This window comes from Pararge aegeria, chromosome 22 (assembly GCF_905163445.1).
Source record: "Pararge aegeria chromosome 22, ilParAegt1.1, whole genome shotgun sequence".
Lineage (NCBI taxonomy): Eukaryota > Metazoa > Arthropoda > Insecta > Lepidoptera > Nymphalidae > Pararge > Pararge aegeria.
This window is the reverse complement of record NC_053201.1, coordinates 13,312,988-13,336,655: the sequence shown is the minus strand read 5'-3', so window position 1 is coordinate 13,336,655 and position 23,668 is coordinate 13,312,988. Positions and strand designations below refer to the sequence as shown.

The following is a 23,668-nucleotide window of genomic DNA, read 5'->3' as shown; positions in this document are numbered from 1 at the left end:
TCCGACTAATCGAGTGGGGGAACAGAGAGTGCCCCTGCGTTTGCGCACACTCATGTGCACCATAATATCTACTGCGTAGTTGGAAAATCGGCGGTCGAAATCGGTCATGGATTTTTTTTGTTTGTTGATGAAATATTTGTTATTTTTCTAGCCCTCACCTTAACCATCTCACTTTGGGCATTTCGTAGATTTAGCAAAAACGGGCATAAGTTTTATTCAGTACTTGATACGAATGTGGGCTAGTTGTTTTAAATAAAAGAGACATTGCATATACAAAACGAAACTATTTAATCAACACTCAATACTATAAACTTATCATTAATTACAAACCAAGTTATGTACAGTATTTTATATAAGAGGTCTGGTGAGAGGTTTTGGCCGTGGCTGGTTACTACCGGCTACAAAGTCGTGCCGCTCAGCTGTTTGGCGTTCCGGCAGGGTGTAGTTTTCAAGATCACTGCTGTCAAACGTCACTTTCCCATATAATAAATATACAAAGGCTTTTGGAAGAACGTCTGTAAAACAAAATTTATAATAGACGACTTGCTACTCTAAAACGAGCGGCGTTAGGTCCATTTTACTTTGACGATACGGACTTTGCTATGCCTAAGTATGGAAATATTTCAACATTGGAGTAAAATTTATCTTACTTGCTTGCATTAAAGGTCAAATTATGCCTACTGTTCTTTAGTACAGGCATTTGGCGGAAAAAAACTAAAATCAGTAGTAACTGATTTTCCACTCTAAAACGAGTGGCGTTAGGTCCATTTTACTTTGGCTATACAGAGCAAATCTTGTAGTAAAGGTTTGTTTAACTACAAAGGCTATTTTCGTTCAAATACGTACAAATGGCAAGCGCGACGTGGGGTTGGCCGTCAGCGGCTGAGCTTCGCGTGCCACAGAGCCAGTACGTCTCGCACGCTGGCAAGGCGCCGCGCACGCACCGCGTCCGTCCTTTGCTGTGCGTTTAGTCGTTGGGCGTCGATATACGCGCGCAGTTCCGCCAGTTTGGCGCGCCATCTGACAAACATAAACAATGGAAACGTGCGTTGTGAGTAGAGTTCGACTTCGATTAGACTTCGTAGTTTGACTTCCCTGGCGCATCGGTGATTTGACGACCTCTCTGGAGCAACGGTGAACGCTGTGAATTTAAGTAGGCGGTCCCGGGTTCGATTCCCGGTAGGGGCAATTTGGGAATTTATTATTTCGGAATTTTCTCTGGTCTGGTGGGCTTTGGCCCTGGCTAGTTACCACAGTGCCGCTAAGCGATTAAGTGTTCCTGTGCGATGTCGTGTAGAAACCGATTGGGGTGTATGACTTTCACACTCCCTAACAGGTTAGCCCGCTACGATCTTAGACTGCATCATCACTAACCACCTGGTGAGATTGCAGTCAAAGGCTAATCTGTAGTGGAATAAAAAAGAGTTTAAAAAAAACTAATTTTTTTTCCATACTTCGATATTATTAACACAAAAATCCAGTTAGTCTTATGCCGACGTTCTAGAAAATATCGAAAATGGTGTGGTCCTTGCTCCAAGACTAATTTAACATCAAGGAAAGAGACAGAGGTACTCCTGCAGATTCCTGCTTCTCCCACAAGTGCAGATCTATTCCAATCCTCACCGTCTTAGCCAGTTTGCTGATCTCCAGCTACTAGTTAACCAGAAGCAAACTAGCTTAACCTGATGAAAATACTCACGCGGAGTCCTGCTTCTCCCAGAAACGTAGCTCAGCATCGACCTTGGCGTACTCCTCCTGGTTGGCTCGCAGCTGTTCCAGGCGAGTGCTGATCTCCAGCTGTTCTTTGCTCCAGGCGGCTGCTTCTGAAGACTCCTTGGCTAACTCCGCTTGCATGGATTGTTGCTCGCGTTGCATATTCGATTTCACATCCGCTATTTTGGAGCGCGTTTCTTCCTGTCGAATAGTATGAAAACGGTTATTACCTTATGGGTCCAATTTAGGGCACAGGCTTCTTGTCTCATAAGGAAGGAAAACACAGTTTATACGTTTATTTAATAATATAAAATTGTTGAATTTTAATTGTAATTTATTTATTCTAATTTTAATTTTAGATTTTAACTAATTGTTGTTTTTTATTTATGAAAATTAAGCTTAATTTGCTATACTCCGCGAACAGCAGGAGAATCTGTATGGTGTAATTTATAATTTCTTCAATCTGCATACTCCACACCAACCAGATCCTCGGCAATGCACGCACGTTTCGCTCCGAAACCGCATCCTCAGGAGATGTTGACTTAACAATGAATAATTGTTAAGTTCTATCCAATATTTTATTTATTTTTTAAATCTGAGTGTCTTTTATATTTATTTGAAATGTTTCGATTCATTTCAAAAATATAAATACAAATGAGTAAATAAAAATTAACTCTGGTCAAGAAGACTTATCTGTATAATTTTGTATAAAATAGAATTTAAAATCCATGTAAATTTTATATATTTGTGATGAGAAATGAATGGCTTTTTTATTTTTTATTTATTTAGTCAGCTGAGTAGTCCCTCACCAGCAGTACGGCTCGCTTCCTGCACAGCGCACTCCGGGTGCGCAAAAGCTCTGCCTTCCGGCCGGAGAGTCGCGCGCCCTCTTCTCGCAGCGCCTCGACCGCTGTGGCCATATACGCTGCGCACTCCGCACCCATCAGCTCTCTAATAACAAAAGCAAAATAACTCTTATCGATAGATATATTATTGTGGTTATCTTTTATACTTATATATATATATATATATATATACTAGCGGACAACCAACGCCATCTGTCGGGCTTATTTGTGAACCTAAACCATCCAGGGTGCCACCCAAAAAAATCATTCATATCGGTCCAGCCGTTTAGGAGTTTAGTGACATACACACGCCACAAGAAATGTATATTTAAAGATATAATATATATATTATAGTAAATACCTTATTCGGGATCCATGAAAACAAGTAGTCCGGAGATAAATCCGTTTAATGTTCGCACGGTAATAGGTAATAGGTTCTATCATAATGTTAAGGATTACTTAAACGATAAAAAAGCTTGGGTGTGAATTGCTCTAACTTAATAGCTTAATATTAATTTGACGTGATGGCAGCCGAGCACGTCAGCTCACTGGCATTCGGCCAGGGTAGCCTATTTCTGTCTAATTCTCGGTCGAGAACTCTCGGTGAGCTATCGAGCGTGATTGTACTCGACCGCCAATGGAGGTCTTTATATTTATATTTATCTCTAATTTTCATAAAATGTTAGTTTAACATTTAAATAATGAATGAAGGAATACACTTTTATTGTACACCGAAGAAAAAAAAGTAGTTACAGAGATATAAATACATATCAAGAGAGTACAATTTGGTGGCCTTATCGCTACATAGCGATTTCTTCCAGGCAACCAATGGCGTAAAAGGAAAAAACATAGAAAAGCGGTAGGTGGTGCAATAAGATTTAAAATTATACAAATATATAAATAAAATATATATATATATATAAATATATTACATATAAATACAAATAAAATATATAACATAAATACCTATATAAATATTAATAATATCTATTTTACCTAAAAATCCTAAATGCGAACCGCTTATAATAAATTATTCAACTAATTTTATCACTTATATTAATTATTATAATTTAAGGTAAAACTAGTCGCCGACAGTAGTCTTACTTCTCTTCGATGGCGAGACTCGCAAGCGCGGGTAGCTGAGCGGAGATGTGAATGAGGCCCTGCTTGTACTCCACGCAGCTGTCGAGGGTCCGCTTTTGCCACTGCGCTAGCTCAGTCTCTTTGCTTAGTAACATCTGAAATTATAATTATAACCTTAGTTCTTTTTAAACAATTCAAAAAAAAATTCTCAATTAAGTTTTTTTACCAGTGGTCAAGATCCAGGAGAAATCGTGGGAACTATTAAAATACACAAGTTGCGATTCGATTATGTTATATGGTCGGTAAGCAATTTATGCTCGTCGCAATTAACTGCCGGGAGAATTCTTTAACCATTAACGTTCCGGCCCCGGTTAGTAATATAATAAAGGTAAGGTAATATTCTAAAAAAGCTTAAAACCAGCTGACGTTTGGCTATTATAACCAAATAATTATTTTTTTGGAATAAAAAACGAGCTTTTTTCAACATATAAAAATCAAGAAATAAATATTTAACATACAACATACTAAGTTGTCCACAAATCCGCACTGGGCCAGCGTGGTGGACTACAGCTTTAACCCAGGGCGCATTTCGAACCCTCGTAGCTTTAGTTTTAAGTTGACGAATTTATTTATCGCCATCAACTCACTCCTATGTTATATTTTACATGTAATGTACGCATCATTAGTGCCATATATGTGCCTATTTGAATAAACAAATATTTGACTGACTTTGAACCTCTTCTCATTGTGGGGGGAGCCCCGTGTGCTGTAGTGGGCCGGTTATGGGTTAATATGATGCTGGTGATGATAAAGTTGGTGCAAAATAAAATGTAAAAGATTACAAGGTGTGTCCTTGATTGAGTCTTCGAGTTCCATGTAAATGGCAAGCAATTTTGCCGACTTAAAATTGTTTTCATTTTTCCTTGTACAGCTTCTTCGTACAATATAGTGCAGCTACAGGTGACCTGTGGCCAGCATTCACTCACCTTGGAGATCTGATCGGCCAACGCTCGCTTGGAGTCATGCACCCTGGTGGCGTAGTCCACTTCGTCCAGCAACCTGGTACGTTCCTCCACGGACAATGGTTGCTGTTCTAGTTCTGCCCGTAGCTGCTCGATCTCCGCGCTGCGAACATTAAACCGTATCATCAAGATGAGGCGAGTTACCCAATGGTCATCATTTATTTATTTTTTATTTATACTCTTCATTTGTACAACACTCAGAAAAACGAGACAAAAAAAAGAACAAACACATGAAGAATGAAGCAGGATACTAAAGGCGGCCTTTTAGCTATGTAGCGATCTCTGCCAGGCAACCGTGGCATTAGTGGTGTGCATAGAGGGTATGCAGATGACATAAAATTAAGAAATCTTCTAAAAAAAGATAGGAGTTATAAAAAGCCTACCCTTAAGTATTTATAACTCATACTGGAGATTTTCTCCATTTTATATCATCTGCATACCCTGTGCATACCCTCTCCAGTACGAGTTATAAAAAACTTAAGGATAGGCATTGTTAGAGTTATAAAAAGCCTACCATTAAGTATTTATAACTTGTACTGGAGATTTTTAATTTTAATAATTTTAATCATCAACCCATTACCTATGTAGGGCACGGGTTTCCTCTCGGAATAATAAATAAAACATATACTACGACAATACACACATGGACATCTAGCTCCAAAGTAAGTGTAGAATAATATACGTAAATACTTATAACACACAGATAAACACCCAGACACTGAAAAACATTCATGTTCATCACACAAACATTTTCCAGTTGTGGGAATCGAACCCACGGCCTTGGACTCAGAATGCAGGGTCGCTGCCCACAGCTGCCACAGCAGCAAATGTACAGCGTTATATTTTTATGTACGTAATTTTTTTTTTTTTAAATGTATAGATTTTGCACCCTCATAATTTGAGCTCCTTTAAAGACTCTCTTGGGTCCATTTTGAAAGCAAGTCACGGCCCGTTCCCGGGGCTCACCTGGCGCGATCCATCTCCGCGTCCAACAGGCGGACCGCCTCGCTGTGGTCGTGCCTCGCGGCCCGCTGCGCCGCGATGGCGGCGGCCGCGGCCCGCCTCGCGCCTCGCTCGCTGCGCACGGCGGCCGCGAGCGCCTCGCGCCTCTCCGCGCGCCGCGCCTCGTCCGCGCGCGCCGCCAGCTCCTCCTCATCTTCCAAGCGACGCTCGTACTCTGCGAATTCAATAATTCAAATATGTTTTTTCTCTTGATGCACATACGGAAAGACGCTGACCCAAGAAAAAAGCTCGAATATCTGGGAAATATATGCATAATCCAAAGTATGATCTGCTCCAACTTCATTCATGGAAAGATAAAGGGCTGGTAAAATCTACATACATTATGTCTATATCTGCCGCGAAGCAACTTGCTGCTTCGCGGCTTCTGAAATAAACATGTCCGTGGTTCTTGCCTGTACAAAAACTGTCACAAAAAAAGACACGGGATATCCTCCAGTTTGGGGGTCCAGGGTAATTTTAGGAAAAATAAAATAAAAACTTTTATTATTATTATCGGTGTACACTTTATGTACACTTTTAGTGTCTTAGCTAACAGCTGGTATTTCAGGTGGGCACGGACCTAATTCAAGTGCACACCCAGAGTAAAAAAAAAAACATTATTTAATTACAATACAATCTCACTAATCCGGCACTATTAAAAACCGGAGGGTGCCGGATTATTGGAATGTTCGGATTACTGGATTATACTGAAAAAATCATAGGTAATAAATAAAATAAAGCATTTCATAGAGAGAATAAATGTATATAATGTATTAAATTAACATGTAGGTAGATATGTAATTAACTAGTTTTGAAATAATCCTTAATTGAGGTCTGACTGAGGTTAGACTGCTAGTCGACGACGCAGCGACCAAGCGCACAGGTATAGAGGGGTGAGGGAGGCGTGGGCGGAGGGTGCCGGATTATTGGACGTGCCGATCTATCGAAGTGCCGGATTAGTGAGATTGTACTGTACTTAATTATTTATTAAGTTAATTATTAAGGTTGTGGGTTTGTATGTGTGTAGGATTGTGTTAGTGGGGTATGTCATGTCTGTGTAGAAGGTCGTGTTTGGACATTATTGTGATTGTGCGTGGGTTAACCAGTTCGATGCTCTTCACTACCCTGTAAAAATTTACGGACTACAAGTTTTCAGGATTACAGCTTTTAGGAGTGATATGTAGGTGAGTTCCGGTAAATTGAGTAAGCTGAGTGACTGACGTTATTATTATTATTATTATCTACTGCCATGCTTTCTTTTTATATTTGGTTCACCAACCACTTTACATTCCAAAAAAACAATTTAAACTAGCTTATACTGTATGAAGACAAAAAGTAAATCTACAAACACGGCATACTATAAATAGTGTTAAACTAGCTTACAACTACACAAACGAGATGGAAGTGTATCCAGTGTAGGAAAGTATAAAATTGGCAATGTATAAAATTTCATTCAGGCCTTTAAATCTTTATATACATATTTCTTATGTATGTGTGTATGTCACTGAACTGCTCCTAAGCGGCTGGACCCATTTGAATGAATGTCTATGCGTGGCACCCTGGATGGTTCAGATTCACAAATCAGCTCGACAGATGGCGCTGGGGTCCGCTCGTCCTCTATAAATTATTCTGAAACAGGTAGCTTATTCCCAACCACAAAACACCCAATGTCATAATAACCATTATATGATTCAAACCGATGGTTTAATTTTTTACTGAATTTCATTACAACACTTGTTATCTCTCCCACTTTTCACTCTTTCTTACTTTTCAATGCGTGGTATGTGTATGAATTTCAAAAAAGGACGTTAAAAAAAGGAGATTATTAACCCCCGCCATTTTTCTTCGATACTTTCATTGTTCTGTTGTGTGTCTGGGTGTACTGTGTTTAGTGAACATAAAAAAAACTATTGTTATTTCGATCGTTTTTATTAATTCAAATAAAAATAAAAAGTGCTATAACTTGTTTTTTTTTCTTCTATATTTTTAAGACATACTTTACACTGAGAAGTAATGAAAAGTCAAAATTGTCACAATAATTGAAGTTTCAAATTCAAAATTTCTTTATTCATGTAGGCCTATCACAGGCACTTATGAAGCGTTCATACATTTTTGTTTACATAATTGTAACGGGATGATGATAACTTCGTTCGCCAACTTAAACCTAAAGCTACGAGGGTTCCAAACGCGCCCTGGTCTAAGAAGAGCCCACAACAAACTTAGGCGGTTAATTTTTTTTATTTTTTCGGCTGACCTTTTATATCCTGTTCCAGCTGATGTATCATCTCGTCATCGTCGCCCATTAGCGCCTTCAAACTGCTCAGGTACTCTTCGTTAAGATCCTCGTGCTCAGCGCCCGCTGGCTCTTGGAATCTGCGAGAATAGATTGGAATGGAATATAATCAAATCGAATGGAATCTTATGGATTGGAATGGAATTTTATTTCCCACTGTTTACTGAGTACAAGAAAAAAAATTAATAGTATAGAATGGCTTAGAGGAGAGAAAGGTCAATGAAGCAGCGTTAAAAATAAATAAACGGATGTTTTTCTTAAGGACTTCTGACAGTTTGTTGTAAATGTCATCATTATCATCATCATCGTATCAACCCATTACCGGACCAATGAGAAGGGGTTAAGGCCTTAGTCCACCACGCTGGCCCAGTGCGGACTGGCGGGCTTCACACACCTTCGAGAAAATTATGCAACTCACCGGCATGCTGGTTTCGATATTTTCACCGTTGAAGCAAGTGATATTTAAATTTCTTATAACGCACGTGTTTTACTACAGTGCTTGCTGGGATTCGAACTCGCGCCTAGAAAGTGAAGTCGAAGTCCACTCCATTGGGCTATCACCGCTTCAAATGTACTAAATTGTAATTTTAAATATACATATATTTATATAATAATAATCATTTAATTCAGACGTTTCCATCCATACATTGTTTGTATATTAGTAATTATATTATAGTAACAATTTTTCCTTAACCACCAAATTAGTATTGATTAGTTTAAATAATAAAAATAAATAAAAAAATAAACAACATTACACTCGCCCGGTTGCTACTCTCATAGGCACAGCATAGGGCATTCGAATCTGGCAGCAAATACCATTAGAATGTCGTTGTCGCTGGTACGTAAACGCTGTAGGAGAGAGGCTGCTTTGTTACGCATTATGGCAAAAAAGTCATTTATTGCTGCGTCTGCGAACATTTTAGAGGCGCTACAGCGCCACGGCAGCCTCAACAGCATTCTAAAGGCGTTGTTATATTGAACACGCAGGGCATTGTAAGTCCGGCGCGTATAAGTCATCCACAGTCCACCGGTATAGAAGGACTGACAGAACGCTTTAAATAAAGTACTCGTCCCCTAGGTGTATATTATTCAGACACTGAAAAACATTCATGCTCATCACACAAACATTTTCCAGCTGTGGGAATCGAACCTACGCCCTCGGGACTCAGAAAGCAGGGTGAAATAATGTTGAAAAGGCATACCGTATCCAGCACTTGCTGAGGTAGTCTCGCCTCAGGCAAGACAACTCGTCCTTGCAGACGTACAGCCATTCATCGGACACAGGCATTTGCTGGAAACACAATGATCAGTAATAAACATTCTACAACATTCCAGTGCTGGACTAGCCTCTCCCAACGGAAGGGTTTGCCATGTAGCAGTAGATGGTAGTAGAAGCACAGAGACTGCTGCATATTCTCAATTATATTCCTCGTACGACACCCGCGGGAAGAGAAGGGGTGGTGACATCTGTTTTCTGATATGCCATACGGTACACTAAATAAAATAAAATAAATAAATATACTACGACACTACACACATCGCCATCTAGTCCCAAAGTAAGCTTAGTTTGTGTTATGGGTACTAAGATTATAATCTAATTTCATAGCTAGCTAAATATGCATGCGATTGACTAGCGCATGCATATCATATCTAGTATAAAAAATATAAAAAATGGTGCAAGCAGCATCTCAGCCTAGCCCTAAGAAGTCACTCACGCGTTACGTATTTGTTATCCGGTTATTTTACACTACAATAGGTCATTTGTGTGTGTTTGGGTTTTAAATATAACTTACGCAATGCGTAGCCAAGTTAAGTAGGTAACGGTAGGTGGAATGTGTTAAGGTTTAACCACAAAATATCTATCTGCCAATAACGCCCACTTCATTAAATGGTGCAAGCAGCATCTCAGGCTAGCCCTAAGAAGTCCCTCACGTGTAACGTATTTTTTATCCGTTTATTTTACTGTAAATTGGGCCATTTTGTGTGTGTTTAGTTTGAAATTATCACTTACGCAATGTGTGGTAAGTAGGTAACCCATGAAAACTAAATGTGTTAAGGTTTGACCACAAAATATCTATCTATCGGCCAATAAGACCCGCTTCATTAAATGGTGCAAGCAGCATTTCAGGCTAGCCTTAAAAAGTCTCTCACGTATAACGTACATCGAGGAGGTAACCGATAAGATCTAGCGCCTGCGGGAACGCGTCGAGTGTGTTGAGTTTTGACCATAAAATATCTATGTACCGGCCAGTAACGTCCGCTATATTAAATGGTGCACACAGCATCTCAGGCTAGCCTTAAAAAGTCCCTCACGTATAACGTATTCTTTTTACAGGTACTTAAGTAAACATGAGATCTAGCGCCTGCGTCGAAGGAACGCGTCGAGTGTGTTGAGTTTTGACCATAAAATATCTATGTACCGGCCAGTAACGTCCGCTACATTAAATGGTGCAAGCAGCATCTCAGGCTAGCCTTAAAAAGTCCCTCACATATAACGTATTCTTTTTATAGGTACTTAAGTAAACAATGGACCGTTTTGTGTGTGTTTAGTTTGAATTTATCACTTACGCAATGTGTAGCCAAGTCCAGGAGGTAACCGATGAGAGCCAGCGCCTGCGGGAACGCGTGGAGTGTGTTGACAGTCTTCAGCCACGACTTGGACACGGGGCTGGGGTACAGGAGCTTTTTAGACAGGTGCGGCAACTGTGGGCAGTTCAATGTGGTTATCAATGTATGTTACAATACATAGGATTGTAATTCAAGTGACCAGACTGTCAAGGAAATCTTGTTTGCACTTGGTGGCAAGTGATGATGCAGTCTAAGATGATAGCGGGCTAACCTGTTAGGCTGATGGCACTTATATTTTAATTGTAGCTAAATTATGTTTTTGTTAGCAATATTTTTGTACATAAGTAAGCAATTAAACGCTGTGTAGCGATAAGGCCACCAAATTGTACTCTCTTGCTCTATGTTTATTACATTGAAACTCCTTTTTTTGCTTTGGTGTACCATAAAAGTGTATTCATTGACACATTCATTCAATTATGTAGTTGAATAAAACCATTTCTGTCCTTCTTTATATTAAACCCATACGCCTAAACGGTTTCTACACGACATCGTACCAGAATACGGAATGTCTTAGCGTCGTAGCACGTCTTTGTCGGAAGGTCGGTAACTAGCCATGGCCGACGCACAAGACCACAAAAAATTTAAAAATTCCCAAATTGCTAAAAGGTTTAAGGCAGAATTGGTGGACTATGGCCTCTAAGAGGACATCTGTGCCCTGAAGTCGGCCGGCAACGGGTTGATACGCCCCTCACCTTCGTGACGTAGTTGTCGGTAGACAGCTTGGCGTCACCGATGATGGCGGCCAGCAGCTCCGCCACGATGTCCACGAAGCGGGCGATGGTGAGTGGTCGCACCAGCGCCGCGCCCGCCCCGCCGCGCGCCCCCAGCTGGGCGCACACGCGGGAGTACTCCGCGCGCTGCCACGCCACGCTCGATATCTGCCTGGTGGGTATGCACAAGGCAATAAATAAATAAATATATATACTACGACAATACAACCATCTAGCCCCAAAGTAAGCATAGCTTGTGTTATGGGTACTAAGATGCCTGATGAATATTATTATGAATAATATACCAAAGTACTTAGAAAATACAGATAAATACCCAGACACTGAAAAACATTCATGCTCATCACACAAACATTTTCGAGATGCGCTGCCCACTGCGCCAATCGACCGTCTATACTTACCTTTGATCCTTTACGGTGACAAATGCTAACACCCTCTCGAGGCTGGTCTCCCAGCTGCGACTGCTTCTGTCCTCTGGAGTCCTCTGTAATAAGTTCTCCAGCTTAAAAATCCATAGAAACTGTGTGTAACAGTCAATTTCAAGACAAAAACTTCCTTAGAAAAAAAGAGATTTCAAAGTCCATTTGTTTATTCTCATGGTTGATGGTACAGCAAGGAGTAAAGTTTAAATGAGCCTGTCCATTGTTTAACCCAAGGCGAACCTGCACTAGTGAGTGTATCTTGAAAAAATCAAAAGTATCAATGAATCTATTAATGCACATCCAAATATGTTCAACAAAAGATGAAAGATTTGTTTTTGATTATTGTTATTGAACTGTATTTTTAATTTTTCATTCCGTAACAAGTTTTGTGTAAGATGGCAGTTTTTGCTAACATGTTAACTTATCGGTTTCTATGGTCGTCAACATTGTGGTTTCAAGGAACTGGAATGGCAACCCCAATCTGGTAAACGCAGTGTTTACTGGACCCCAAATAAGTGGACGCAACATCAAAATGACAAAGACCCGTCCAGCAGTGGGTGTTGGTAACTAGCCAAAACCAAAACCTCCCCCCAGACAAAGAGTTATTTTCATCAGGCAGAATTGTTGCTAACCACTGGCCTAACCATCTTCTTCTTCCTGCCCTTGTATAAGCAAACTTGAAAACACTTGTTTCCTTTAGTAATAAATACAAAGTATCATAAAAACATTAGCACTAACCAATGGTGTAGTGGTAGGTCTGGAGTACTGGCTGCTTCGCAGGGGAGTGGTGGTGGCCTGCAAGTATCTGTGCTCACCCGTCTGTGATCGAGACCTCTGCAAAATAATAGATTGCACGGTACACATATAGGACAATTCACTCTATCTTAGACTAGCAGCTGTCCACCATTCTCTCTCTGCTTCCAGTGGTTACAGCCTAGTGGGAAGGACTCCCTTGGTCTTGGACAGTAACTTTGAGAGATTTAGCATTTGAACTAATTACATATCACTTGCTTAAACGTTAAAGGAAAACTTCATAAGAAAAGCTATTTGCCTGAGAGTTCTCCATAATGTTTTCAGACACATATAAATTCTACCAATCTGCATTTGGCCAGTGCTACAGCTTATATACTTCTCATTCTGCTACTCTACACAAAGTACCCTACTAAGAGGTTTGTTTTGCCTTATCTGACGATTAGGTCACAATATTTTTTGACAATGAAGGTGTTGTGAGAATTCCATGCAAAATCTTCTATTTTTGAAAATTTATTTGTTCACTGGTTTGAATTCACTTCTACTTCAATTATATTTTAGGAAGAGGGCACTAAGTTGGTGTAGTTTTACAGTATTCATAATAAGAAAACCTTTTCCTGACATCAATAATATTAGAGAAAAAACAATACATGTTTTTCTTAGTGCTAACTTACTGTTTCTTATATTCTTTGTCTGAGTTTATGAAAAGAAGATAAAAAGTATGGCATTGTCTGACCCAACAAAGAACTTTGTGCCGAAAATCATGTTGATTGAATTAAGATAGAGAGTTAGGATTACCCCATTTGTGGACAATTTTGTAGCTGAAGCATCTTTACTCAAGCGTGCTCCAGCATAAGTGACCCTAGCAGGCTCTGCACTACTGGAACGCATGCTGGTTGTAGAAGGCCGTCGGGCTTCTGTTGAGGTGCGATCTGTGGAGCCCTGGCGTCGCACTGGTAGTAGCGAAGGCTTGTTATCCAGTCTGAAAATTTAAGAAATTCTTAGCAATTGAATGTTACTCCACCGAATTAAAGGGGCATAATTAAAAACTAGGAAAACTACTCTTATACATCAAACTACTTAAATTGATGCATTTTAAAACTTCGACCACTAATGTGAACAAAATTATAGACTCAAAATTTAGACAGCACTTTCATAGGCACATAAGTTTCTCACTTACAAAAATCCACTATTTACCATAAATATTATCGAATCATCTTTCACGGGATAGTTAGACAAGTAACGGGATAATTGCTGATTATTACTTAATCCAAAAATTAAAACTTGTTTATTTACCTCGATTTGCGTATAGCCGTAGAATGGCCAGACACATATCTGTTGGGCATCATTTTCGTTTATTTTTACAATAATTCCTACACAGAGCAAAAGTATTTATAATTATTTTACTTTCGTTGTTTTCACAACATCACAAGTTAACGGTTTGAAAGTTCAAGTTTAAATTTCGAATTGACATCTGCTGTTGTTTTTTTTAATAAACTTGCATCATGGCTGTGGATTCTAGCGCTTTTAATGACATCTGCTGTCTGCATAATACCCATAGATAATTCTAGCTATATAGTGGTAGTATACACGGACGTGTGCGAGGAGTACGCATAGAATAAACTATATAAAAAATAGCTGTACGGTCAATATATAAACTTAAATCACGCGAATCCCTCCGTGAGAAGTTTAAAGAAATAGGCATACTTACTGTAGCTTCACAATATATTTATAACAATATAGTATTTGTAAGACAACATATTAGTCTTTATAAACAAAAAGTGGACATAAACAGTCGACTTACAAGAAATGGTCATAAATTAGTGTCATCTGCATATCGTCTGCGTAAGGTACAGGGATCATTTGTGGGATTGAGTATACGCTTTTATAATATGATTCCTAAGGTGATTTTGGATCTGCCAATGCACAAGTTTAAAGAATTTGTTAAAACACATTTATTAGAGCGAGGTTACTATACAATTGATGAATTTTTTAATGACAAGGTTGCTTGGAAGCATCCGGCTCCGCTTTCAGCTCTCACAAGATAGAAAAATGAATGTTAAAATACAAAATGTAAATTGTTGATGTTGGAAAAGAGCAACTACTGAGTTTCTTGCCGGCTTCTTCTCGGTAGAATCTGCCTTCCGAACCGGTAGTAGAATCACTACAAACAGACAGACTTGACGTTTCAAAAGTGCTTATATTAGGCCTACTTGAAATAAATGAATTTTGAATTTTGAATTTAATAATTATTATTGTTTCGGTCAAAGAAATAAAACATTAAGAGCTATTTACTAACTAAATAGCGTTAGCATATCAGTATAAAAAACTAATAGATGGTCGATGTGGCTTTATAATCGACGCAATGTTAATGCTTAAAAGGTTTATAGGTACATAATGTCAAAATTCGTATGTGTAGGAATTATAAAACCAAATTATAAATTACGTGCATTTTGCAATAAACTTCTCTTCATACTTCTCCATACGTAGGACTGGCAGGTTTTTCATGATAAATAGTTATGACAACTTTTTTTTATGAATAGAAATGCCATAAAGTGCTTAACTTATACAAGAAAACAAAATTAAAGCTACACATCAACAATTTAGGTAGGTACACAGTTTCATTGAGACTTTTAGTTCGCGTTGGAAAATATAACTCACCTTTGACCGGGGCGCAACGCATTTCTATTGAAACCAAAAAACATATTCTAAGCATGTATATTTAAAAGTTCTGTAAATCAAAGTACTGTATTAAATGCAATAAAACCTGTATTACTATTGAGGTTACTTTAATTTATACACGATATTAAATTAAAATACGTATTATTTAAATAAGGATAAACCTCGAATTCAAGTGACTAAATATGTATAATCAACATTGACGTGAAGTCGTGAAGACTCAGAAGATAGAAGGCTTTGAGTAATATTGTTCTGTGGAGCAAGGTTCAATATTATCGGCTGATTTCTAGACGATTTAAATTTTAAATAGGTACATCGTAAGCTGTCGGTCGGCTTTGTTTGGCTCGGATATTACTGTCGTATGGCTTGCGCCCGGCTTTCGTCTAACGTAGACTGTCGTCCATACGTAAACATGTCAATGTTTATCAGTATATACTAGATAATTTGTTCATGGCAAACAAACTGTTTATTTAACAGTGTTCCTTCCGCCAACCTTTATATAAAACCAGATACCAGTTAGTCAATATAAATATTTTTATATCAAATTAATAATTTATTATAGTGTGGTTGATGTAAAAAAATACTAATGAACTCATGAATTTTTTATTTAAATTAAACAAAATATCTAAAGCAGTGAATCTTTATTTAGTATTTCTGTATCAAGTGTTTGTTTGGTTTGTTGCACCAATTGCGGAAACATAGGGTCGAGCAAACATAGCTTCACAAAATGTTTGTAGTTTTCGGGCATTGGTAATGTATTTAACTTAACTGGAAAACAAATAATTATAAGATTATTACACATACATATTCTTTACAATTATTTTTATAAAAAATACTAAAACACGTAACAAAAGGTTTCAATTATTAAGTAAAAAACGTTGCGTTAACGTTGAAGTTACGGATGTCTCTCCCTCTTGACGTATACTTCGTCGACATCCCTGGTGGGAGGCTTCGGTCGTGGTTAGTTACCACCCTACCGACAATGACGTACCGATAAGCGATTTAGCGTTCCGGTATAATGACGGGTAATATAACTGTCGTCATACATGGAGTATGAGAGAGAGTAACAGGAGAGCAACAGGTTAGCCCGCTACAATCTTAGACTGCATTATCACTTGACAAAACCAGGTGAGCTTGCAGATTTGGCTTACTTGTAGTGTAAAAAAAACAGCATACACCGTCAGAGTTTGATGCAGATAATCACAAGACATTGTGCCTGTTGCGGGATTGTATCTCTTAAACAGACCTTGGAAAAGTCAATAACTTACATAGTTTATAGCTATTGATATTTTCTACCAAAGCTAAGGAAATATAAATTTAAAAAACCTTTGTCTTCCAAAGCACTTTTAAAAATGTCTTCTAAGTTGTCATATTTGGTCGTAACTTTACATTTATTTGTCACTGAACCATAGCTCACGACGGGAAAGCGAGCTTTTAATTCCTGTAGGCATTGTGGTAAATTTTCTCTTATTTGAAACTTAATTTTCCTAACCTGTTTGCGAAAATAACTTACTGGATAATGGTGCCGATTCTGCTACTCACAAATTTCTAAAACTAAACTTAAAGTCTAAAAGTAGAGCTGGCTTTTTACCAATTGGCTTTTTCGTGCGCAAGGAAAACAGAATTTACAGACCTGTCAATTTAGTTTAGTTACAGATTTCTATAGGATACGATTGTAACTATTGGTGCCAATTATTTTGTTCACAAATCCGCTAACTAAACAAAATTGACACATCAGTCCATTCTTTACACTATGCGCTTCGTGAAAAAGACAGCACTATTTTTAGAACCGTCAATTTAGTTAAAATTAGAGATTTGTGTATTCAAAAGAAGAAGAAGAAGAAGAGATTTGTGTATATCAGATTTGACATCATTGATAATTTTCGTCCCTGAGTAGGTATTTTGAATATTTGATTATGTGCCAAATTAAACTGACATTGACAACTCCTTTGAAGTATTGAAACATTTCATAGTCGTTGTGTCATAACTAAAGTCGTTGAAGTTATCGTTGTATCACAGTGTGGTATCATGTAAGCCATAACTGATAAATTTGGCTTAGTCCTTAAAAGACGGAGGGCTTCGAAGTTTAGGTTATTGAAAGCGAGTTGGCAGGCTTTATTATCAAGTGAGATAATAATAATCGCTCGCGACCGAGGGTCAAAGCCCAAGGTACAGAAAAGATAACGCGAGACGATAAAAGGTAGTAAAAGCGATTCTTGGCAAGTACTAAAAGTGTTTCGCCTGACCTGGAATCGGTCCCAGGGCTTAGGGGGTCCTTTTTAAAAAAGGCTAACCATGCAATTATATAATTCTTTCAGCTTATATTCCTGGCATTCGAAATGATAAAGAAAGAAAGAGCAACTGCTGAGTTTCTTGCCAGATTCTACTCGGTAGAATCTGCCTTCCAAACCGGTGGAGTCGCTACAAACAGACAGACTTATAAAGGCCTACTTGAAATAAATGAATTTTGAATTATCATATTTTCTGTGGCTAGTTATTTAACTGTTAATTGTTTCACTGTAGTTTTATTATTTAAATCAAAATGAAAAATAACTTGCCTCTTGACCCTCTGCGTTTATAATTAAAATTAAAATGTCGTCTTTGAAGATGCCCTTGAGTTTTTTATTAGTATTAAGGGATTCTAAAACTTTATCTTCCGACGTTACAAGTAGCTGGTCGTAATGTATTCTTAAAAGTAAATTGGACATCCCATTACATTTAATCCAGTTCCCACCACTCCATATCCTCAAATTTTCAATGGGCGCTACAATAGAATCTAAAAAAATAAAAATAAATAACTTCAAAAGTTAGTTTTAACAAACAAATCTTACTCATACAAATATTTACTGTTCATGTTTTGTTATTTTTCTCGATAAAGCAATTATAATTTTAACCCGTTGCAAGTCAGTCTATTTTCCGCTAAATTATGTATTTTTGGTGTTCCCGCCACTACCTATTGCACAGCCGCACTTTTTAGATAATTTGCTATAGAGTTCTGTTAATGTCAAGCCACAGACTAAATAACTATATCAGGGTCATGGTCAATACCCGCCAGCTGTTATTTGTCACTAATTGTCATAGTTGTCAGAGTAGGTTCTTTGCAATTGTTAGTTTTCTTGTTTATTTTCGGATACTTGCGACTTAAATACTTTCATCATACTCTAATTTTAAAAGAAAGAAGAAAAAATATTCTGTAAGGAACCACCACTTAAAAGGATAACTACACACTGTTTATTCGGGAAATAATTTTGAATTTTATGTAAACATCCATTTCAAGTTACAAGTAGAATGGCAGGAACTTACTATTTCGTTATAGTTGGACACTCTGATAACCCTATATTCGAGATGGACTTTATACCAGTCACTAAGGAAGTAAAGGTAAAGCAATATCTTTTTGTTAGGTACAAATAGAATTTTTGGCTGCAGAAGTGTGATATCTACCAGAATCGGTATTGCATTAATCAGCCCATAAGCACTTTGGTGCAGTTTTTATGGACAATTTGAGATCCCAAGGTGCTAGAGTGAAACAGGATTGGTAGACAGGGTTTAGTTGACAAACAAAGGAAGTCTGGCCAAGCCCCTCAAGCCCGTGGAGTTTCAAAAACTTATGTCCAGTTGTGGACACCAGGGGCTAAACTGACAATGATGGTGATATCTTATAAATACTTCAAAGTGGTATGGGTGGCAGTTCCCAATTTTGCGTTTTTCATTTACTATCTCTTTTTAAAAAATTCGATCAATCTGCTCTCACCCTGTGCAGATTTATCGACAAACACCTAATCTAAACCCTTCTTGTTAGAAGAGAAGACCCATGCACTGTAGAGAGCTGATAATTGAAAATGGTTTGATGTAAAATTACATTATCATTACAATAATATTAAACACATATTTTTTTATTTATTATTTTTCTGCATAATAGTAATAATATATAACAAACCATTTCTGGTGTACAACCTATTCCAATTCCTAAATATAATTTGATATCAATTCATTATTTTAAGTCAACATTTACATCAATTGTATGTCAAGAATCATAAAACGTTGCAAGTTGTCTCAGGTGGAGTCTTGAAAATAATATTAATTACAGAACATAATATGTGAAATAATAATTAAATTTAAATTATGTGTAAATTTGTTCAAAGAAAGAAGACAACAGACACCTAAACCAGTTTATAGCTCATGCAGCGCTGGATCTAGTAGATGAGCACACATGGAAGGTCACCAACACTTACCTGAAGTCAGTGGACAAGTTTAACCAGTGGTTTGTTTCCGCATTTGTGACTGCAAGTCAGGTAACTTTACTTTTAACTTCAGTTAAAACAGAGGGGTAATATAAGATACTGCTATTCTGTTACCATAGCCCTCCAACAGATGAACTAAATGTGTTATATACATATGGCTATTCTGCATGTTCCTAGATGTTATAAAAAAAATTTTCTCTGCAGTCTGACTGGCCAGTCACAGCAAATGTGTTTTATTTTTAATGGTATTGGGAGCATTTTGTGCAAGATAGCTGCTAACACTGACATATTGCTACTAAACCGGCTACTTTGAACACTATAGCTGTTTGGTAAGGGGGTGTTCTGGATCTAGGTTAACATAAACTGAACATAACCGATAATTTGAAATCTTATCAAAGTCCCCACGCCATAGGAAAACGTTAAATTAAATAGAAATTAATGTTGAGAACTACATTTTCTATACTTACTGTTGACATACTAACACTAATTGTTCTAAGCAAAAACCTCGGTGAGAGCTGATGTTGAAGCTCTCTTACATAATTACGTACCCTTACCCAGATAAGGACAGGTGATCTCTCAAATTCTGTAATACTTTTGGCAGAATTTTAATAAAATAAGTCTAGGTACCTACAGAATTGAATACTCCAAATGCAATGGTATATTTCAATACTGTTCCATGTGGGGATATGGCAGTTCAGAATGGTTGTCACCAGCCCTTTTCCCGCGGGAGTTGTACAAGGCGACTAACGTGCAACCGTCTTCTGTGCTACTTTATGTCTGTACGCCCTAAAATTCTTTTCTTTTCAGATGAAATTCGTTATGGTTCACGACGCACGCAATGAAGACGGCATAAAGAACTTCTTCACAGACGTATACGAAGCATACATTAAGTTATTGCTAAACCCCTTTTACAAGGAAGACACAACTATCTCATTCCCAGCATTTGATAAGAAAGTTCAGCTGTTAGGTAAAAAATATCTAACATAGAAGTAGGTATATCACTAATTTCTTGTTAATTTCTGAGAAATGTTAAATTATATAAACCTGTAATATAATGAAATTATTATTTAATACTAATTAAGTGTATATACTTACATACCTACTTATTATGTGTACAATAAAATAATTGTTGTCTATTTTGTCTTTGCCTGAGTCTAGTCAGAGTATCTTTCACTATGAGATTAATCAATTATGGCCAATAATATCAAACTGAAAATTTCCTTTTGTGGTTTTTGCCTGCCAAAAATAAATGTGAACGAGATGTTACTACAGCATGTAAATAGGTAAATGATTTAGATCTAATCCAGGATAATAAAGTGTGCATCTATACCTACACACCCCATGTATGCATCTGTTAATATTTAAAAAATAAAAGAAATTTAGTATAGCATTAGTTATTTACAAAACTTTATTTAAAAAAAAATTATTACATTAATAATACTGTTTCAAATAATCATTTATTACTTTTTTAACATCCTTTACCTAATCTTGTTCACAGATTAGGAAATCAATCAAAAGTTAAGAGAATAATAACACTTGTTTTTCAATTAAGTAAACAGTTCAGTCACAAAAAGTAACAATTTTAATTGAGAATGTAACATCTATTCAATTATATAAATACAATACAAGTCTTTGTTATTCACGCTCAATATAATTCAGGGAGCCCCAAGTCATCATCTGGTATGCTTTCGTTGGAAAAGTCATCTGAAAGACACAAGAAATGATAAAGATTTAAGTAATTCTGAACAGAAGATGGTTTCACATAGATTTCTTAAAATTATTATTTTAAAGAAAAAAATTAAGATGTTTTCAAGTTGAAAGGCTGTGTGAAATATTTCCTGTAACCAATTCACCAGATGTAGAGTTTCTGTGGGGTTTTATTTAGTGTATAAATCAAGCCTTGCCTTGCTGAGGTGAGCATAATCTAAAATGATTTTCCCACAAACACTTTGTGGAGTTAGTACAAAACTCACCTGTGAAAAATTCATCTTGGTAAGAGCAATCAAAGTCCATGTTGTGCCTTGCAATAACAGGGGGTGGTGTATTGGGTGGCAGCACATGTTTAGCTTTCTGCAGCTCTGGCATAGGGAGGAAGTCTAAAGCATCTTTATGGGAGTTATCTGTAATAAAAAAGTGTATATAATAAATCATTAATCACCATCTTCATAGATTTTGGAACCCTTATATATAACCATTGCAATAAATTTATGAATTCTGCCAAAGTGCCTACTTGAATAATGAATTTATAAACACTGCAAATAAAATAATAAACTAAAAAAAAAAACCTGCATTTATAAACCCATTTATGGTTTATAGTATAATATTTTATAAGGTTATTGAAAGACAAAAACATCCTATATTCAAATAGCTACATTTTAAACTATCAGTTTTGAAATTTGAATTTATTCAAAGAGCGAATAGTATTCTTCACAGAAATTACATTTCTTGACTATTTACACTATTTCTTGACCTGCCAATTAGGTTTTTTTATTGTACACAAGTCTCTGTAAAATTTGTGTACAATAGAGCTTATTTAGCGTTCGTCCGAGTAGCCAACATGTCACATTGTAGGGGCACTGATCTTCCTCAATCAAAATTCAAAATTCATTTATTTCAAGTAGGCCTATAAGCACTTTTGAAACGTCAAGTCTGTCTGTGTGTAGTGACTCTACCATCTATTAAAAGAGTTATAGGCACCATGTTGTGTAGGAGGGCTTAGGCTGTAGTTTTGAGTGAGTTCTGGGGATCTCTCAGGCATGCAGGTTTCCTCATGACGTTTTCCTTTACTGGTAAAGCAAGTGATATCTTAAATTCCTTTAACTTTAAAAATAAATAACCCATAAAAGTTAAGAGGTGGAAATCAAACTTGATCTTTCTGAAGAGGCTGAAGCTCTAACCATCTGGCTATCACCGCTTATATTATAATAACATAAAAGAAAGTACATAACATACCATTTCTATACAACGGCTTAGTGAATTCCAAATCTTCAACACTGTAACCCTTTTCCAACGTATTTGTTTCATCATGGTATATAAAAGGCAACACATTGTTGGCTTTTGGGGTGAAAGCTGCCCTCGGTGTGCTTTGTAAAGCTTTGCCAGTATTGGACAGGAAAGACTTCTTAGGTTCACCACCTTTTTTCATTGATTTAGCTGGCTCGTTCGGCTTGATTGGTCCTGTTGTGACCATTTTGCCCATATTTTCTAAAAAAGTAATAATAACTCCTATGACATTCTAAAATAGTAGTATAGATCAGATGTTTTTTACCATTTGTTGTTATAGGTGTAAATACCCTTTTCTTAGATTCTTTGTATACAGATATTATCAAAATTTGGTGTGAAACAAATGGAAAAATTTTCATTTATACATTTATTGGTGTAGCAGCAATGTTTTAAATATCATTGACCATTTATTGTATCATAACCATTTACTAATAATTCATGTTTTGTTAGAATTTATTACATTTTGGATATTCCCGTCTGGTAATGTTTCAAAACATTCATTTAACTGCAGAAGTACAGGCTTCTGCCTTCTATACCATTGTTATACACAGCCGACTGTTACTGACAGATTACAGAGTCCTGGGATCAATTCCCAGGTTGGGTTAAGAATTACATTGGATGGGATTTTGAAAAGCAAAGCAGCTGTTCTAATGGCCAGTAAAAGTCTGGTTCTGCAAAGCTGGATAAACTCTTGTTTCTAACTGTTGTTTTTTTTATTTGTCCCCTTCAGGACATGCAAGATTAATGACCCTATAGCCTAACCGGTCACGTCTATTCCAGAATCTTATGGAGTGACATCTACGAAGGACTCAATAGACAATAACAAAGCTTTGTTATGATTAGATTTCTTACCAATATTTGAGAGGGGCTGCCTCGAAACATGCTTCTTGGTTTGAAGTGCTAGGTGATCGCCAAAAATGTCGAAAAGTGCCATGATGTGGAAATAACGGAATGCAAATAAGAATAATTGAAATTCCAGAAAATCGTACTCTTTAACCTATGCGCAATGTTTTTAATTATAGTTAGGACTTGCTAACAATCAATTAAAATTTTTATATCGTTCTCTAGCAAAACTTCTAAAGTTCAACGTTAAGCGGAATTCGTTGATTTTTGAAATTTGATAGATTTTTTTTTCTTTAGGTATCATTCGCGTAGGGTAAGGGCAAAGGTATATCACCATACAGCTATGTTTCCATTGGTTTTGACATAATTTGGCAAATAGAAATTTTATTTATGATCACGACTATTGTGTCATACGA

At 37.1% G+C, this 23,668-nt stretch overlaps 3 protein-coding genes across 4 annotated transcripts; 1 reads left to right on the top strand and 2 right to left on the bottom strand.

Annotated features, from left to right (window-relative positions):
- Positions 1-264: 264 nt before the first annotated feature.
- On the bottom strand, positions 265-13,945 carry LOC120633830 (kinetochore protein NDC80 homolog). Of its 2 annotated transcripts, none has more exons than XM_039904191.1 (15): positions 13,783-13,945; positions 13,285-13,468; positions 12,475-12,570; positions 11,716-11,798; positions 11,279-11,468; positions 10,527-10,661; positions 9,161-9,249; positions 7,920-8,038; positions 5,630-5,840; positions 4,628-4,766; positions 3,663-3,796; positions 2,523-2,664; positions 1,700-1,914; positions 847-1,020; positions 265-515 (listed from the first exon to the last, which is right to left on the bottom strand). In XM_039904191.1, the coding sequence occupies exons 1-14, from the start codon at positions 13,833-13,835 to the stop codon at positions 876-878; spliced, it is 1,935 nt and encodes a 644-aa protein (XP_039760125.1). In that variant the 5' UTR covers positions 13,836-13,945; the 3' UTR covers positions 265-515; positions 847-875. The 2 variants fall into 2 exon arrangements, with proteins under 2 accessions (XP_039760125.1, XP_039760126.1); XM_039904192.1 differs by having other exon boundaries at positions 265-457.
- Positions 13,946-18,247: 4,302 nt separating this feature from the next.
- LOC120633864 (trafficking protein particle complex subunit 2) lies at positions 18,248-20,803 on the top strand. Its single transcript, XM_039904235.1, has 3 exons — positions 18,248-18,543; positions 19,308-19,457; positions 20,214-20,803. The coding sequence occupies exons 1-3, from the start codon at positions 18,454-18,456 to the stop codon at positions 20,391-20,393; spliced, it is 420 nt and encodes a 139-aa protein (XP_039760169.1). The 5' UTR covers positions 18,248-18,453; the 3' UTR covers positions 20,394-20,803.
- Positions 20,804-20,837: 34 nt separating this feature from the next.
- Positions 20,838-23,529, bottom strand: LOC120633863. The gene is made up of 4 exons (XM_039904233.1): positions 23,262-23,529; positions 22,359-22,610; positions 21,380-21,526; positions 20,838-21,110 (listed from the first exon to the last, which is right to left on the bottom strand). Exons 1-4 carry the CDS (start codon positions 23,341-23,343, stop codon positions 21,052-21,054), a joined length of 540 nt encoding a protein of 179 aa, XP_039760167.1. The 5' UTR covers positions 23,344-23,529; the 3' UTR covers positions 20,838-21,051.
- Between the last annotated feature and the right edge of the window lie 139 nt (positions 23,530-23,668).

What these genes read in the sequence shown, in the direction of transcription:
- LOC120633863 (XM_039904233.1), bottom strand. Translation starts at nt 23,343, where the DNA reads ATGGCACTTTTCGACATTTTTGGCGATCACCTAGCACTTCAAACCAAG. An exon ending in GCAGCCCCTCTCAAATATTG is followed by an intron (nt 22,611 to 23,261) that starts GTAAGAAATCTA and finishes TTACTTTTTTAG; the next exon opens with AAAATATGGGCAAAATGGTC. An exon ending in CCAAGATGAATTTTTCACAG is followed by an intron (nt 21,111 to 21,379) that starts GTGAGTTTTGTA and finishes TGTGTCTTTCAG; the next exon opens with ATGACTTTTCCAACGAAAGC.
- LOC120633864 (XM_039904235.1), top strand. Translation starts at nt 18,454, where the DNA reads ATGGCAGGAACTTACTATTTCGTTATAGTTGGACACTCTGATAACCCT. An exon ending in CAGTCACTAAGGAAGTAAAG is followed by an intron (nt 18,544 to 19,307) that starts GTAAAGCAATAT and finishes ATTTGTTCAAAG; the next exon opens with AAAGAAGACAACAGACACCT. An exon ending in CATTTGTGACTGCAAGTCAG is followed by an intron (nt 19,458 to 20,213) that starts GTAACTTTACTT and finishes TTTTCTTTTCAG; the next exon opens with ATGAAATTCGTTATGGTTCA.
- LOC120633830 (XM_039904191.1), bottom strand. Translation starts at nt 13,835, where the DNA reads ATGATGCCCAACAGATATGTGTCTGGCCATTCTACGGCTATACGCAAA. An exon ending in GACCTACCACTACACCATTG is followed by an intron (nt 11,799 to 12,474) that starts GTTAGTGCTAAT and finishes AACTTATTACAG; the next exon opens with AGGACTCCAGAGGACAGAAG. An exon ending in AGTCTCGCCATCGAAGAGAA is followed by an intron (nt 2,665 to 3,662) that starts GTAAGACTACTG and finishes TTTTGTTATTAG; the next exon opens with AGAGCTGATGGGTGCGGAGT.